The 18,805-nt window shown below is 49.3% G+C and overlaps 1 protein-coding gene across 2 annotated transcripts in view; it reads left to right on the top strand.

Annotated features, from left to right (window-relative positions):
* Nucleotides 1–13,773, top strand: part of LOC141264533 (uncharacterized) — a 91,558-nt gene extending 77,785 nt beyond the window's left edge. For both annotated transcript variants that reach the window (XM_073676808.1, XM_073676807.1), the window contains 2 exons: nucleotides 2,741–2,814; nucleotides 12,719–13,773. In XM_073676808.1, coding sequence (XP_073532909.1) covers nucleotides 2,741–2,814; nucleotides 12,719–12,808 — 164 coding nt within the window. In that variant the 3' untranslated portion in view covers nucleotides 12,809–13,773. The remainder of the gene's footprint in view (nucleotides 1–2,740; nucleotides 2,815–12,718) is intronic.
* The last annotated feature ends 5,032 nt before the right edge of the window (nucleotides 13,774–18,805 follow it).

Genomic DNA, 18,805 nt, shown 5'->3' with positions numbered 1-18,805 from the left:
CAGGGAGTTATCACTGTGTTATCTGTGGTGTTACATAGGACTGCAGGTGACATCTACTACATTATCTGTACTCAGAGAGTTATCACTGTGTTATCTGTGGTGTTACATAGGACTGCGGATGACATCTACCACATTATCTGTACTCAGAGAGTTATCACTGTGTTATCTGTGGTGTTACATAGGACTGCAGGTGACATCTACTACATTATCTGTACTCAGAGAGTTATCACTGTGTTATCTGTGGTGTTACATAGGACTGCAGGTGACATCTACATTATCTGTACTGAAAGAGTTATCACTGTGTTATCTGTGGTGTTACATAGGACTGCAGGTGACATCTACATTATCTGTACTCAGAGAGTTATCACTGTGTTATCTGTGGTGTTACATAGGACTGCAGGTGACATCTACTACATTATCTGTATTCAGAGAGTTATCACTGTGTTATCTGTGGTGTTACATAGGACTGCAGGTGACATCTACTACATTATCTGTAGTCAGAGAGTTATCACTGTGTTATCTGTGGTGTTACATAGGACTGCAGGTGACCTCTACTACATTATCTGTACTCAGAGAGTTATCACTGTGTTATCTGTGGTGTTACATAGGACTGCAGGTGACATCTACTACATTATCTGTACTCAGAGAGTTATCACTGTGTTATCTGTGGTGTTACATAGGACTGCAGGTGATATCTACTACATTATCTGTACTCAGAGAGTTATCACTGTGTTATCTGTGATGTTACATAGGACTGCAGGTGACATCTACTACATTATCTGTACTCAGAGAGTTATCACTGTGTTATCTGTGATGTTACATAGGACTGCAGGTGACATCTACTGCATTATCTGTACTCAGAGAGTTATCACTGTGTTATCTGTGGTGTTACATAGGACTGCAGGTGACATCTACTACATTATCTGTACTCAGAGAGTGATCACTGTGTTATCTGTGATGTTACATAGGACTGCAGGTGACATCTACTACATTATCTGTACTCAGAGAGTGATCACTGTGTTATCTGTGGTGTTACATAGGACTGCAGGTGACATCTACTACATTATCTGTACTCAGAGAGTTATCACTGTGTTATCTGTGGTGTTACATAGGACTGCAGGTGACATCTACTACATTATCTGTACTCAGAGAGTTATCACTGTGTCATCTGTGGTGTTACATAGGACTGCAGGTGACATATACTACATTATCTATACTCAGAGAGTTATCACTGTGTCATCTGTGGTGTTACATAGGACTGCAGGTGACATCTACTACATTATCTGTACTCAGAGAGTGATCACTGTGTTATCTGTGGTGTTACATAGGACTGCAGGTGACATCTACTACATTATCTGTACTCAGAGAGTTATCACTGTGTTATCTGTGGTGTTACATAGGACTGCAGGTGACATCTACTGCATTATCTGTACTCAGAGAGTTATCACTGTGTTATCTGTGGTGTTACATAGGACTGCAGGTGACATCTACTACATTATCTGTACTCAGAGAGTTATCACTGTGTTATCTGTGGTGTTACATAGGACTGCAGGTGACATCTACTACATTATCTGTACTCAGAGAGTGATCACTGTGTTATCTGTAGTGTTACATAGGACTGCAGGTGACATCTACTACATTATCTGTACTCAGAGAGTGATCACTGTGTTATCTGTGGTGTTACATAGGACTGCCGGTGACATCTACTACATTATATGTACTCAGAGAGATATCACTGTGTTATCTGTAGTGTTACATAGGACTGCAGGTGACATCTACTACATTATCTGTACTCAGAGAGTTATCACTGTGTTATCTGTGGTGTTACATAGGACTGCAGGTGACATCTACTACATTATCTGTACTCAGAGAGTTATCACTGTATTATCTGTGATGTTACATAGGACTGCAGGTGACATCTACTACATTATCTGTACTCAGAGAGTTATCACTGTGTTATTTGTGACGTTTGCAGATAGTGGGTTGATCACTATGATTTTTATGTGATTCTTTCGCTGATCTCTTTACTCCTCTTGCTGCAGTTCGGCTAGTTTTACCTTTTTTTATAATAATTGCGATCAGATCTCCCTCTAGTGTTCATATCGGGAATAGCAGGAGATTATTATTTGTGGTGCAAAGTATGTGGCATTACGAACTGTGTGTAAAGCCTCTGATATATAATAATTAAAGCCCCAGAAGAAATTATGCATAAAGAACCAGTTGTATAGAAAACAATTCCTTTATTAGATGTATAAAACATGAATTAGAGATTCAAAATTGAATCAGCCAGTAGATGGCACCACTGCACATTTACAGGAGATGTGACTGCCCTGGATCCTCATCAGCGCCCTAGACATGAGCATTACAACGTGCAATTAATGTTATCCTCATTGGCCAGCTATCACTTTTTAAGGTCTTTCCTCCGAGTGTGACGCCAATACCCCAGAAGAAAGCACGTAGCCAAAACGCGCGTTGTGGTGCTGGTGCCACACCACTGCAGGTGGTGGTGCCATCTACTGGCTGATTCACCTTTAAACCTGTCATTCATTCTTTATACATCTAATAATGTTATTGTCATCTTTACTGGTTCTTTCTTCTTACCGTGCTGAACCTTTTATTATTATTATTATTAGGTACGCTAACCTTTTTTGATTTACTTTATATGGAATTCCCCTTATGTACCTTGATTCATTATTTCAGTTTTGTTTATAATAATTGATACTATTTGATGTCCTCACAGGCCGTGTTTCAATAAAGGTGAAGCTTCAGAGCAGCGCTCTCAAAGACGATGCAATAAAAGTGTTTTTGGAAAAGGTAATTTTAGAAGTAAAGCTCAGCAAGCCTGGTTTATTTATTTATTTTGATTAACCCGTTTTAAATCCCAGTAATAAGGGATGATGATGATGATGATGATGAAGATGAAGAAGTGCTGGTGCCAATCTCACCAACCAATGAAAAATTCCTCAGTGATTTGACTGCCATTCACAAAAAGGTCATGCAATAAAGTCTCTGTAGTTCTATAATCATTATTGTATATGTCTTATAAGGGGTGATGCCTCGGTGACAGGTCCTTTCCTTCTCCTGACTGCACGTTTATTCTTGGTCTACAATAATTCTCCTCTAGTTCTGGTTCATTAGGACATCTGTAAGGTTATTTGTTCCGTGTCATTAGTACATCTGTATGGTGTCGATTGATGATTGATAACAATAATCACAACTTCTACCTTCTCCTCTTTTTATATTTATTTTAAAAAGGGTGATGCCTAGGTGAAAGGTATCTTCCAGTTCCTGACTGGCATTTTAGCTACTGGTTTATGTTCGTGCCCACCTGTTGTGCTTCATTTCTATGGTGTTGATTGATGGACGATTATCTATAACAACAATTACCACTTACACCTTCTTCTCGTTATATCATCTGCCTCACAAAGAGGTGATGCCAAGGAGAAAAGTCCTTTCCAGCTCCTGAAGGCATTTTAATTAATGATCTATATTTATGCCCACTAGTTCTGAGTCATTAGGACATCTGTAAGGTTTAAGAAAAGGACCTATTCTGCTAGTTAGTTTGTAAAATTTGTAAAATGTTCAACGGTGGTCGGTTTCTTATAACAATCAACACCTGCACATCCTAGGGGTGATACCTAAGTGACAGGTCATTTCCAGCTCCTCTCTGGAACTTTAGTTCTTGGTTTATAATTGTGCCCATTAGTTCTGCTTCATTAGGGCATCTGTAACATGTGATAAAGGGACCTGTCCCACCAGTTGGTTCTTCTAATCATCACTCTCTTTATATCATCTACTTCACAAAGAGGTGATGCCTTTGATGACAGGTCCTTTCTAGCTCCTGACCGGAATTTTTATTGATGGCTTATGCTGTATTAATGCTTACTAATTCTGGTTTCTGAGGGCTGGTTTATAAGATGTAATACAGGGACTATTCCGGCTGGTTGATCCCTTTTAAACACCATCTCCACCTTCTTCTCTTTTCATATCATGAACTTCACAAAGGGGTGATGCCTAGATGAAAGGTCAATTCTAGCTCCTAACCGGCACTTCTTTAATAGTCTATAGTTGTGCCCAGTAATTCTGGTTTAATAGGTTATCTGTAAGGTGTAATAAAGGGACTTGTCCTGCTGTTTGGTTCTTCTAATCAGCACTCTTTTTGTATCATTTACTTCACAAAGGGGTGATGCCTAGATCACAGGTCCTTTCTAGCTCCCGACTGGCACTTTTGTTGATGGTTTAAACTTATGGCCACTAATTCTGGTTTATAAGATGTAATACCAGGGACCAGTTCTCTTCTAAACACATACATCTCCACCTTCTTTTTATATCATGTACTTCACAACGGGGTGATGCCTAGATGAAAGGTCCTTTGTAGCTCCTGACTGGCATTTTTGTTTATAGTCTATATGACTCACCCCCTGGGCCAGTGCTGTAGTGCGGCGCGCGTGCGCGTGGGGGATACCCGGAGCCGGATCCGATTGGGGTAGTAGTCTTCGTGTGGCGGTGACCCGGTCCGCGCCCAGGGTGGTCAAACTAAGTGGCGGTTATTGGTATGATGGTATTGGTGTCCGACTACGCCACCCGTTGAATGCGGTTATGAAACCGCCGCTGCAGGGCAGACCGCTGAGGCCAGTGGTATAGGTGTGCAGCAATGTTGATATAACCCCCAACGGGAGAGGTATGGCCTCAGGGCAGCGGATGTGGATGATGTTGGGAGTGATGGTGTGGATGTCCCAGCACTAACGGTGCGACAAGGAAGCACGGAAACGTGAGGGTACAGTTCAGGGTCTTTACTGATGGTACAAGGCAAATTCCCCCGGGACTACTGGCTAGTAGTTGGGGCCTGGTTTGTCTGCGAGTAAGCCGGAGTCCCCCTGGCCAGGTCGAGTTGTAGGCCTTCCCGTTAGTCTGTACCCTTCCTGGCTACCCTGCTTTCGGCGGTTACAAGTAGCCCACGTCCCTGGGTATACCGTGTGGTGCTCACCCGTATGGCTGGTGACCTGGGGCCTCCTGTTAGCCTCCGCTCCGGGATGGCGGTGCTGGTCCCTTTGTTGTGACTGAGCCTCTGGGCTTTTATGGCCAGAGGACCTGGAATCCCCTGCCGGATGGATTCTGCTGCTGGGTATATCTTAGTCCCCACAGCCTCGGACTCCTGTGTCCGGTTTTAGTACCTTCTCCCAGGGCGAGCTCTGCACAGCTCCAGCCCATGGCGCTTCTCCTTGGCTCCTACAGAGCTCCTGAGGTCTATCTGTCCCTGTTTCTGCGTGTCCAGACCAGACTCCGTCTCTGTCTGGAACTCTTCTCTCTAACCCTGCCTCAGCCCCAGTTTATGTAGGGGAAGTTCTTCCCCTCCCAGGACTGGGCAGGAGGTGTGGCATGCTTAGGATTCCTGCCCAGGAGACCTCCCACCTGCTCACAGACGTAATACTGCTATTACTGTGGAAACCAGACCCCTGGGGTGCCACATTCCCCCCTAGTGAAATTTAGTACTCCCGGACTAAACATAACAGGGTATAAACAATAACAATTAAATACATGAGATGGTCACGGCGTGTCCGTAACCGGGAAGCAATAAGGGTGTCCATTTCACCAAAGAACAGGGAGCCGTAACCAGGTAGGGGTCTGTCCTGCCCCGAGTCTTTAACAGTCTGTAGTCCATTCCTGGGTTACGCTCCAAACATATTTACAACAGAGTTCCGGTTACTCACTGTCCATAACCTGTCAGTCCATATAAAGAAACCTATAACTGAAAAACATAATTAGCAACGGCTACAACAAAAACAGGTAAACATAAAATAGTTAAAGCAACTAGCCAACTTAGATTCTCCAACGTACGGGCATCTGGCCTCTGGTAACCCTAGTGGACCTACGGAGCTCACTAACTGGTCCTGCACTACAGGGTGTAGGAGGTGTTATGGGCAGGCTGGGCAGCTTTCTGCGCACTCTTTGGCTCACTAGGGGCACGGCAGGCTCACTACTAGCAGAGGGTTGATCCTCCTGTACTGCTGGTGTGGACTCTTCTGCCTCTTGGGCCGGCTGCTCTTCCAGCTCTACTGGTTCTTCTGTAGGCACTTGCGGGACTGGCTGGAGAAAGGTGAGGACGGGTACCATGACAGCACCGTTTACTTGTGTCCAAGACCGGGGGAAGTCTCCGAGTACAGTCCTGATCATTTCTTCCCTTTCCTCTGCGGGTCGAGGGTTTTCTTGATCTTCTTCTTCAGGGCTTTGCAGCTGCTCGGGACACTTCTTCAGGTGGTCCCTGGAGACAACGGCTGTGGTTTCTCCTCCATCCTTACTGATCACGCAAATCTTTGGGCTCTCATGGCTTGATGGCAGTACGGTGTACGGGTCCTTCTCCCACTGGTCGTCCAACTTGTGGAGCCGTCTTTTCCTCTTCAAGACCTGCTCTCCAGGTACCAGGGGAACAGCGGGAGCATACTGATTATAAGCCCTCTCTTGCCTTTCTCTAGCTTGAGACAGACTTCGCTCCACGCTCTCCTGCACTTTCCGATACTGCTGCTGCCGCCCTGTATCCCAGTCTGCCTCTGGCGAGGTGTCCTCGGGCGTCAGGACTCCCATATCCAGGTCGATAGGCAGCTTACCAGGTCTCGCTCTCATTAGGTAAGCCGGGGTACAGTTGGTAGAACCTACAGGGATGTGGTTGTATAGGTCCACCAGATCAGGCAGCTTCTCAGGCCACATACTGCGTTCTTCCAGGGGCAATGTTTTCAGGAGGTCTATCACCACCTGGTTCATCTTCTCGCAGAGTCCATTAGTTTGTGGGTGATAGGGCGTTGTTCTTATCTTCGTGCAGCCATACAGGTTGCAGAACTCCTGGAAGACTTTCGCTTCGAAGGCTGGCCCTTGGTCTGTCAGCACTTGGTCCGGGTACCCGTGTGGACGGCAGAAGTGCTGCTGGAAGGCTCTAGCTGCTATTTGAGCCGTTAAGTCCTTGACCAGGACCACCACCAGGAACCGGGAGTAATGATCTACGATTGTGAGGGCGTAGACATACCCAGATCTGCTTGGAGCCAGTTTCACATGGTCCAGGGCTACCAGTTCCAGTGGCTGTCGGGTGATGATGGGCTGCAAGGGAGTCTTCTGGCTGGCACGGTCCTTCCTTCTTAGGTGGCACGGTCCACAGTCTCTGCACCACCTCTCGATGGCTCCTCTCATGCCTACCCAGTAGAACCGTTCACGCAATAAGAACTCCAGCTTCTTCCACCCGAAATGTCCTGCTCCGTTGTGGTACACCTCCAGAATCATAGCCGCGTCTCGTCTGGGGACCACTACCTGCTAGGTCAACTCATGCGTTCAAGAGTTAACCATTCTCCGGCACAACTTCTCCCTGTAGAGGAACAGCCTACTTTTCTCCTTCCACAGTTGCTTAGTCTCCTCTGGGGCGTCTGGGTCCAGACTGGCATCGGCTTGGGTCAGCATTTCCTTCACCAGGCGGACTGCAGGATCACTGTCTTGCGTCTCCGCCCAGTTGTAGTGGGGCAAGGGATTGAACGTCGCGGAGCGCCTGTCCTTCACACGGTTGGAATACAGGGTAATCCCATGACGGTGGAACGCAGGGAGCTCAACTTCTTCCAGATCTTCTGGATCTTCCCCTACGTCCGGTAAGTTCGGCATTCTAGACAGGGCATCCGCGTTGGCATTTGAGCGTCCTGCCCGGTATTTGATGGTGAATTCAAAGTTGGACAGGCGGGCCATCCATCTCTGTTCCAGGGCACTGAGCCTTGCAGTGTCCAGGTGTGTCAACGGGTTGTTATCCGTGTACACAGTGAATTTGGAGGAGGCAAGGTAATGCTTGAAACGTTCGGTCACTGCCCACACTACGGCCAGGAACTCCAGCTTAAATGAGCTATAATTCTCAGGGTTCCTCTCCGTGGGCCGTAGCTTTCGGCTGGCGTAAGCGATTACCCGTTCTTTCCCCTGCTGGATCTGGGACAGTACGGCTCCTAGCCCGATGTTGCTTGCGTCCGTGTGGAGGATAAAGGGCTGGCTGTAGTCTGGATATGCCAGGATTTCATCCCCCGTGAGGGCCATCTTCAGCTGGCAGAAGGACTCCTCTTCCAGCTTTTCCCACCTGAAGGGCGGCTTCTGGTTTTTGGCTTTCCGAGATTGACCTATCAGGAGGTCCTGCATAGGGGCTGCCATTTTGGTGAAACCGGGAATGAATCTTCGGTAGTAGCCTACCAACCCGAGGAACTGGCGCACTTCCTTTATGCTGGAGGGTCTTGGCCAGTCCTTAATCACGGTGATCTTATCAGGGTCAGGAGCCACTCCGTCAGCACTCACCACGTGTCCCAGGTACTGCACCTTTGGTTTCAGGAGATGACACTTGGAGGGTTTCACCTTTAGGCCGTAGTTTGCCAGAGCTTCGAACACTTCTGCCAGGTGTTTCAGGTGGTCCTCGTAGGTCTTGGAATAGACGATGACATCGTCCAGGTATAACAGGACTGTCTCGAAGTTCCGGTGTCCCAGACAGCATTCCATCAACCGTTGGAAGGTTCCTGGTGCGTTGCAGAGCCCGAACGGCATGCAGTTAAATTCGCTGAGACCCATCGGGGTGGTGAATGCGGTCTTCTCCCGGTCTGCCTCTGCTACAGGAACCTGCCAGTACCCGCTAGTGAGATCCAAAGTAGAGAAGAAGTTAGCAGATTTTAATGCAGCTAAGGACTCTTCTATCCTTGGTAACGGGTACGCATCTTTGTGTATGATACGGTTGACCTTCCTGTAGTCTACACACATTCTCATAGTGTTGTCCTTCTTTTTCACTAAGACTAGTGGAGCTGCCCAGGGGCTACAGCTGTCTCTGATTACCCCAGCCTCCTTCATGTCTCTAAGCATCCCCTTGGCGTGTTGGTAGTGTGCAGGGGGTACGGGTCGGTATCTCTCCTTTATGGGAGGATGGTCTCCTGTGGGGATGTGGTGTTCTACCCCCTTTACTCGCCCGAAGTCTAACGGGTGTTTACTAAACACTCTCTCGTACTCTTGAACCACCCGATAGACTCCTTGTTTCTGGTGTGAGGGAGTGGAGTCGGTACCCAGATGTAGTTGCTGACACCAGTCCCCCACTGGTTTCTTAGAGCCGTTACCTTCCTCTGGTTGAGATGGAGGCAAGGGTTCCACGGCCTGTACAGAATTCTGGTTTATGGTGAACAATTTAGCTAGCGTGGCATACCGGGGCAGGTGTACTTCTCTCTCACCGATATTTATGATGCAAACGGGCACCCTCCCATGGCGTACATCGACCACCCCCCGTGCTGTCAAAATGGTGGGCCTACTGTCTGAGTAGACGGGTTCTACCATTGCTTGGTAGTCTCTACCTCTTAGACCAATAGCTGCCCGGCACCAAATCATCATCTCACTTTTTGGGGGCATGGCAATAGGGAACGAGTCACACATTCTCACGCTACCTATCTCACCACCAGATAGTTCCACCTGTTGCCGCTTCATCAGTGCCCGGATCTCTTTTTGGAGCACACGCTGCTGGCCGGAACTGGCGTTCTTGGCAACCTGCTGTAAAATGAGAATCACCTCTGCAAGACAATTTTCAATTACATTGGTTCCCAGGGTGATTCTAGGGTGACTCTCATGACGGTCTATGTCCACTATAATCAGTCCTTGTGCCGCCAGTTCGACTTTACCGATTTTAATGGTCACCTCCTTGAATCCCACCTGCGGCACGGGCTGACCATTGCTGGCGATGACACTCAGGTCATCGTCTGGGTAGCGGGTTATGTCCGAATCATTCCAGTACTGCTTGAAGAGCACGTACGGGATGGTGGTGACCTGTGACCCAGTGTCTAGTAGGGCACTCATAGGAATGCCATCCAGTACCACAGGCAAGATTGGACGTCACCCTACGTATTTATCACGCCAGTTTGATGGGCCTGATGGTCTTATGCCTGGGGGTTGGCCCTCTACCCCAGGTTGTGCCCGTTTAAATGACAGTACCTTGCCACATGTCCGGGTTGATTGCAGCGGCGGCAAATAGGTCGTCCGTCCTCGTTGTATCGATCGCTGGGTCTTCCTCTGGCCGGTGGGGTCCTCCTTGGTCGGCGCCACGGGATGTCCTCCGGTCCGGATGCCAGCTTGATCTTCCCTGCAGTAGAAACCTGTAAAGACTGCACAGTTCGGGTTAGCGCGGCAACGCTTTTAGTTAGCTCTTGGACCTGATGGTGCAGGTCTGTAGCCGGGTCACTGTTTAAAGCCTGCGCATCAGCTCCCACAGGCCCTGCAGACAAGGGCGCGTCTCCTGGTGATAAGTGATAGCAGGGCGCCTGTGGGTCACAGCGCCACCTGGTGCCGGTTCTCGGAGCACCCGGATGGCTCTGTCCTTGAACTGTGCAAAGTCCAGGTCGGGGTCCTGTAAGGCCATTGCCCGCAACTGGGTTCGGTGGGCATTGCACAGTAGACCCTCAATGAATTGTTCAGTCAACAGCTTATCTTCATTTCCCACGCTGTCAGGGTCTGCCTGCTTAATGGCTCTCAGGGCCTCTTGTAGGTTTAGAGCATAGTCTCTTATACTCTCATGTGCCCGTTGTTTGCACCCATAAAATCTTAGTTTTATTTCGGCTGAGGTGCGGGTGTCAAATGTGTCTTTCAGCCGGGTTAGTATGTCTCTGACAGTCCTCTTCCTCCCAGGTGGCCAGGACTTTACCTCCCTTTGGGCTGCCCCGATTAATTGGGCCACCAGGATGCTCACTTTTTGCACCTCCGTGAGGGGATACACCTGGAAGAGGCTATCCAGCCTTTCTCTGAAGTCATTTAGGGTATGTGACTCCCCTGAGTACTGGGGTAGCCAGGCTGCCCCCGGGATATAGGGCATGGTGAAAGGCATGACCGCAGCAGCAGTGGCGCTGGCGGCGGCTGTGGCGGTGAAGCTCTCCTCCGTATCCGACATTCTCCTCCCCCCTAGTGGACCGTGGCCTACCTTGCGATGATCCTCTTCCGCAGGCCGCGGCTCCGCAGTGGATCGTCAGGGTTGAGGACCTTCCGTCGCGCTCCTGTGACGTCGGCGTCTGCTGGGCTCCTTCCAGGACCTTACGCAACGTCCGGACGTGAGGCGGGGCTTCAGTTCTCGCGGGCTTTCAGAGTCCACGCCCCTCTTCTTCCCGCGCGGCGCCCTCAAGATGGCGTCCAATGGCGGGAAAACTCCACGGATGGCGGGAAGAAGGCAGAAGATGGCGTCGGATGGCGGGAATCGGCTCCAGATGGCGGGAAACGACTCCGGACGGCGGGAAACTTCACCACAGGTAAGTATAAAAGTCTCTTTTTTCAGGCACGCAGTACCCGGTGGTTGCGGGCACGTAATCCTGCCGACTACGCCAAAATTGACTCGCCCCCTGGGCCAGTGCTGTAGTGCGGCGCGCGTGCGCGTGGGGGATACCCGGAGCCGGATCCGATGGGGGTAGTAGTCTTCGTGTGGCGGTGACCCGGTCCGCGCCCAGGGTGGTCAAACTAAGTGGCGGTTATTGGTATGATGGTATTAGTGTCCGACTACGCCACCCGTTGAATGCGGTTATGAAACCGCCGCTGCAGGGCAGACCGCTGAGGCCGGTGGTATAGGTGTGCAGCAATGTTGATATAACCCCCAACGGGAGAGGTATGGCCTCAGGGCAGCGGATGTGGATGATGTTGGGAGTGATGGTGTGGATGTCCCAGCACTAACGGTGCGACAAGGAAGCACGGAAACGCGAGGGTACAGTTCAGGGTCTTTACTGATGGTACAAGGCAAATTCCCCCGGGAGTACTGGCTAGTAGTTGGGGCCTGGTTTGTCTGCGAGTAAGCCGGAGTCCCCCTGGCCAGGTGGAGTTGTAGGCCTTCCCGTTAGTCTGTACCCTTCCTGGCTACCCTGCTTTCGGCGGTTACAAGTAGCCCACGTCCCTGGGTATACCGTGTGGTGCTCACCCGTATGGCTGGTGACCTGGGGCCTCCTGTTAGCCTCCGCTCCGGGATGGCGGTGCTGGTCCCTTCGTTGTGACTGAGCCTCCGGGCTTTTATGGCCAGAGGACCTGGAATCCCCTGCTGGATGGATTCTGCTGCTGGGTATATCTTAGTCCCCACAGCCTCGGACTCCTGTGTCCGGTTTTAGTACCTTCTTCCAAGGGGAGCTCTGCACAGCTCCAGCTCCTGGCGCTTCTCCTTGGCTCCTACAGAGCTCCTGATGTCCCTGTTTCTGCGTGTCCAGACCAGACTCCGTCTCTGTCTGGAACTCCTCTCTCTAACCCTGCCTCAGCCCCAGTTTATATAGGGGAAGTTCTTCCCCTCCCAGGACTGGGCAGGAGGTGTGGCATGCTTAGGATTCCTGCCCAGGAGACCTCCCACCTGCTCACAGACGTAATACTGCTATTACTGTGGAAACCAGACCCCTGGGGTGCCACATATATTTATGCTCACTAATGCTGGTTTAATAGGTCATCTGTAAGGTGTAATAAAGAGAGCAGTCTTGCTGGTTGGTTCTTCCAATCATCACTTAGTTAAATCACATATTTCTCAGAGGGGTGATGCCTAGATGAAAGGTATTTTACACCTTTTGCCTGACGGTTGATTTTTAATGCTCTATACATGTGCCTGCCAGTCCTGCTTCATTTGGATATACTTATATGTGATAAAGGAACCTATTTTAGCGGTCAATTTGTTATAACGATCACCGTCTCCATCTTCTTTTGGCTTACGTAATTGTTTTTTTCTCTTTTCTAGGCCTGTGACTTTTTTCAAAGTATGCAACTTGAAGGTGTGACTATGACGCTGGGACCGGACCGAACACCTATGTCCTGCTTAAAAAATTAATTTTCCAGTCTCTTCGGGTCACGACTTTCACAATCTTGCGCAAATGAAGCAAAGCAGAAACTGTGGTTATGATGTCAGAGAATGTCATCTGATGTCATATGACGGAACAAACCCACTGCCGCTGTAAAAGACTTGATTCTTACCATTTCGGTCTCACAATCCTCATATCAACATAGTTTGGAGTTTTCCACCTGAAGATCTCAGTGGAGAGGACACGCATCTTCCTGCCTCACCTGACTGTCCTACCACTGACCCGATCCTAAGTAAGACTGGTGGAAGCTGGCCTTTTGGACCGTGGTATAGTAGGAGGTGCAGAGGCATTGGATGGACACGCTCTGCCCAATAGAGGAGACCGCTACTGTAGATGTGTAAATAGTGTAGTAATAGTTGGGACCCTCTTATAAGTTTTTCATTGGGGCCCAAAATATAAATGAGAAAGCGACCTAAACACTACAAATGATACTAACTTCTCATTGGTCTGTGCTTCGTCATATACCAGTGTTGTATTCCCATATATAAGCTTCATGATGATGGGAATCTGTGTTAAAGGGACAACTATATCAGATCTTTGGAAGTCCAACTTCCCGGCACCACCATTGATCAACTGATGGAAGGAGTGAAACAGCGCCATGTATTGTGTAGTGGCCATGAATGGTACTGCAAGCAGTCCTCCATACAAAAAAATAGGAGAGCTTGCAGTACCATTCATGGCCACTACACAATGCGCGGAGCTGCAGGTTTGTCAATCAGCTGATCGGTGTGGATATGTCCAGAGTAGGAAATCCAACCATCTAATATTAATAACTGATCCTAGTGATGGGTCATCAGTATTAAAGTCACAGAAAACCCCTTTAAGGTTGCTTATAAGTGAGTGACCACCATGTTAGCACAAGTAGCTACATTTACAGTACAGACCAAAAGTTTGGACACACCTTCTCATTTAAAGATTTTTCTGTATTTTCCTGACTATGAAAATTGGACATTCACACTGAAGGCATCAAAACTATGAATTACCACATGCGGAATTATATACTTAACAAAAAAGTGTGAAACTACTGAAAATATGTCTTATATTCTAGGTTCTTCAAAGTAGCCACCTTTTGCTTTGATGACTGCTTTGCACACTCTTGGCATTCTCTTGATGAGCTTCAAGAGGTAGTCACCGGAAATGGTCTTCACTTCACAGGTATGCCCTGTCAGGTTTAATAAGTGGGATTTCTTGCCTTATAAATGGGGTCGGGACCATCAGTTGTGTTGTGCAGAAGTCTGGTGGATATACAGCTGATAGTCCCACTGAATAGACTGTTAGAATTTGTAGTATGGCAATAAAAAAGCAGCTAAGTAAAGAAAAACGAGTGGCCATCATTACTTTAAGAAATGAAGGTCAGTCAGTCTGAAAAATTGGGCAAACTTTGAAAGTGTCCCCAAGTGCAGTTGCAAAAACCATCAAGTGCTACAAAGAAACTGGCTCACATGAGGACCGCCCCAGGAAAGGAAGACCAAGAGTCACCTCTGCTTCTGAGGATAAGTTTATACGAGTCACCAGCCTCTGAAATCGCAGGTTAACAGCAGCTCAGATTAGAGACCAGGTCAATGCCACACAGAGTTCTAGCAGCAGACACATCTCTACGACAACTTTTAAGAGGAGACTTTGTGCAGCAGGCCTTCATGGTAAAATAGCTGCTAGGAAACCACTGCTAAGGACAGGCAACAAGCAGAAGAGACTTGTTTGGGCTAAAGAACACAAGAAATGGACATTAGACCAGTGGAAATCTGTGCTTTGGTCTGATGAGTCCAAATTTGAGATCTTTGGTTCCAACCACCGTGTCTTTGTGCGACGCAGAAAAGGTGAACGGATGGACTCTACATGCCTGGTTCCCACTGTGACGCATGGAGGAGGAGGGGTGATGGTGTGGGGGGGCTTTGCTGGTGACACTGTTGGGGATTTATTCAAAATTGAAGGCATACTGAACCAGCATGGCTACCACAGCATCTTGCAGCGGCATGCTATTCCATCCGGTTTGCGTTTAGTTGGACCATCATTTATTTTTCAACAGGACAATGACCCCAAACACCTCCAGGCTGTGTAAGGGCTATTTGACCAAGAAGGAGAGTGATGGGGGGCTACGCCAGATGACCTGGCCTCCACAGTCACCAGACCTGAACCCAATAAAGATGGTTTGGGGTGAGCTGGACCACAGAGTGAAGGCAAAAGGGCCAACAAGTGCTAAGCATCTCTGGGAACTCCTTCAAGATTGTTGGAAGACCATTTCCGGTGACTACCTCTTGAAGCTCATCAAGAGAATGCCAAGAGTGTGCAAAGCAGTCATCAAAGCAAAAGGTGGCTACTTTGAAGAACCTAGAATATAAGACATATTTTCAGTTGTTTCACACTTTTTTGTTAAGTATATAATTCCACATGTGTTAATTCATAGTTTTGATGCCTTCAGTGCGAATGTACAATTTTTATAGTCATGAAAATACAGAAAAATCTTGAAATGAGAAGGTGTATCCAAACTTTTGGTCTGTACTGTATATAAAGCAGGGATGGGTGACCTGTTCTTTCTGGCTGGTCTTAACGTTGGTAATGTGTTTGGTACATGTGCTGGTTTGGGACTGTGTGGCACATTGTGGCTTGCAGTGATGGCGGACACATGCATGGCTGGCACTACTGTGGGGTAGTTAGTGACCGGCACTGTTATGGGTGCAGGGAGTGTCTGGCAATGTCATGGATGACATACGTAACTAACACTGTATGTGGCATGTGAAACTGCACTGTTATAAGGACAATGTAGCTGGCACTGTTATGGGTGGCATGTGTGACTGGCACTGTTATGGGTGGCGTGTGTGGCTGGCACTGTTATGGGTGGCGTGTGTGGCTGGCAATGTTATGGGTGGCATGTGTAGATGACACTGTTATGGGGACAGTGTGGCTGGCAATGTTATGGTTGGCATGTGTAGATGACACTGTTATGGGGACAGTGTGGCTGGCAATGTTATGGGTGGCATGTGTGGCTGGCAATGTTACGGGTGGCGTGTGTGGCTGGAACTGTTATGGGGACAGCGTGTCTGGCACTGTTATGGGTGGCATGTGTGGCTGGCAATGTTACGGGTGGCATGTGTGGCTGGAACTGTTATGGGGACAGCGTGTCTGGCACTGTTATGGGTGGCGTGTGTGGCTGGCACTGTTATGGGTGGCTGGCAATGTTATGGGTGGCATGTGTGGCTGGCAATGTTATGGGTGGCATGTGTGGCTGGCACTGTTATGGGTGGCATGTGTGGCTGGCAATGTTACGGGTGGCATGTGTGGCTGGAACTGTTATGGGGACAGTGTGTCTGGCAATGTTATGGGTGGCGTGTGTGGCTGGCACTGTTATGGGTGGCGTGTGTGGCTGGCACTGTTATGGGTGGCGTGTGTGGCTGGCACTGTTAAGGGTGGTGTGTGTGGCTGGCAATGTTATGGGTGGCGTGTGAGCCTGGCACTGTTATGGGTGGCATGTGTGGCTGGCAATGTTATGGGTGGCATGTGTGGCTGGCACTGTTATGGGTGGCGTGTGTGGCTGGCAATGTTATGGGTGGCATGTGTGGCTGGCACTTTTATGGGTGGCATGTGTAGATGACACTGTTATGGGGACAGTGTGGCTGGCAATGTTATGGGTGGCATGTGTGGCTGGCAATGTTATGGGTGGCGTGTGTGGCTGGCACTTTTATGGGTGGCATGTGCGTCTGGCACTGTTATGGGTGGCATGTGTAGATGACACTGTTATGGGGACAGTGTGGCTGGCAATGTTATGGGTGGCATGTGTGGCTGGCAATGTTATGGGTGGCGTGTGTGGCTGGCACTTTTATGGGTGGCATGTGTGGCTGGCACTTTTATGGGTGGCATGTGCGTCTGGCACTGTTATGGGTGGCATGTGTAGATGACACTGTTATGGGGACAGTGTGGCTGGCAATGTTATGGGTGGTGTGTGTGGCTGGCAATGTTATGGGTGGCGTGTGTGGCTGGCACTGTTATGGGTGGCATGTGTGGCTGGCAATGTTATGAGTGTCATGTGTGGTTGGCACTGTTATGGGTGGCGTGTGTGGCTGGCACTGTTATGGGTGGCATGTGTGGCTGGCACTGTTATGGGTGGTGTGTGTGGCTGGCACTGTTATGGGTGGCATGAGTGGCTGGCACTGTTATGGGTGGCATGTGTGGCTGGCACTGTTATGGGGACAGTGTGGCTGGCAATGTTATGGTTGGCATGTGTAGATGACACTGTTATGGGGACAGTGTGGCTGGCAATGTTATGGTTGGCATGTGTAGATGACACTGTTATGGGGACAGTGTGGCTGGCAATGTTATGGGTGGCATGTGTGACTGGCACTGTTATGGGTGGCGTGTGTGGCTGGCACTGTTATGGGTGGCATGTGTAGATGACACTGTTATGGGGACAGTGTGGCTGGCAATGTTATGGGTGGCATGTGTGGCTGGCACTGTTATGGGGACAGTGTGGCTGGCTATGTTATGGGTGGCATGTGTGGCTGGCACTGTTATGGGGACAGTGTGTCTGGCACTGTTATGGGTGGCGTGTGTGGCTGGCACTGTTATGGGTGGTGTGTGTGGCTGGCACTGTTATGGGTGGTGTGTGTGGCTGGCACAGTTAAGGGTGGTGTGTGTGGCTCGCAATGTTATGGGTGGCTTGTGAGCCTGGCACTGTTATGGGTGGCATGTGTGGCTGGCAATGTTATGGGTGGCATGTGTGGCTGGCAATGTTATGGGTGGCATGTGTGGCTGGCACTGTTATGGGTGGCATGTGTGGCTGGCTATGTTATGGGGACAGTGTGGCTATCAATGTTATGGTTGGCATGTGTAGATGGCACTGTTATGGGGACAGTGTGGCTGGCAATGTTATGGGTGGCATGTGTGGCTGGCAATGTTATGGGTGGCATGTGTGGCTGGCACTGTTATGGGTGGCGTGTGTGGCTGGCACTGTTAAGGGTGGCATGTGTGGCTGGAACTGTTATGGGGACAGTGTGTCTGGCAATGTTATGGGTGGCGTGTGTGGCTGGCAATGTTATGGGTGGCGTGTGTGGCTGGCAATGTTATGGGTGGCGTGTGTGGCTGGCAATGTTATGGGTGGCATGTGTGGCTGGCACTGTTATGGGTGGCATGTGTAGATGACACTGTTATGGGGACAGTGTGGCTGGCAATGTTATGGGTGGCATGTGTAGATGACACTGTTATGGGGACAGTGTGGCTGGCAATGTTATGGTTGGCATGTGTAGATGACACTGTTATGGGGACAGTGTGGCTGGCAATGTTATGGGTGGCATGTGTGGCTGGCACTGTTATGGGTGGCATGTGTGGCTGGCAATGTTACGGGTGGCATGTGTGGCTGGAACTGTTATGGGGACAGCGTGTCTGGCACTGTTATGGGTGGCGTGTGTGGCTGGCACTGTTATGGGTGGTGTGTGTGGCTGGCAATGTTATGGGTGGCATGTGTGGCTGGCAATGTTATGGGTGGCATGTGTGGCTGGCAATGTTATGGATGGCATGTGTGGCTGGCACTGTTATGGGTGGCATGTGTGGCTGGCACTGTTATGGGTGGCATGTGTGGCTGGCAATGTTACGGGTGGCATGTGTAGCTGGAACTGTTATGGGGACAGTGTGTCTGGCAATGTTATGGGTGGCGTGTGTGGCTGGCACTGTTATGGGTGGCGTGTGTGGCTGGCACTGTTATGGGTGGCGTGTGAGCCTGGCACTGTTATGGGTGGCATGTGTGGCTGGCAATGTTATGGGTGGCATGTGTGGCTGGCAATGTTATGGGTGTCGTGTGTGGCTGGCAATGTTATGGGTGGCATGTGTGGCTGGCACTTTTATGGGTGGCATGTGCGTCTGGCACTGTTATGGGTGGCATGTGTAGATGACACTGTTATGGGGACAGTGTGGCTGGCAATGTTATGGGTGGCATGTGTGGCTGGCAATGTTATGGGTGGCGTGTGTGGCTGGCACTT

This window comes from Phyllobates terribilis, unplaced genomic scaffold, assembly GCF_046119375.1.
Source record: "Phyllobates terribilis strain yellow unplaced genomic scaffold, ASM4611937v1 Scaffold_4__5_contigs__length_816908805, whole genome shotgun sequence".
NCBI classification, from domain to species: domain Eukaryota; kingdom Metazoa; phylum Chordata; class Amphibia; order Anura; family Dendrobatidae; genus Phyllobates; species Phyllobates terribilis.
The sequence above is the reverse complement of the archived record's forward strand: the minus strand, read 5'-3'. Positions and strand labels throughout refer to the sequence as shown.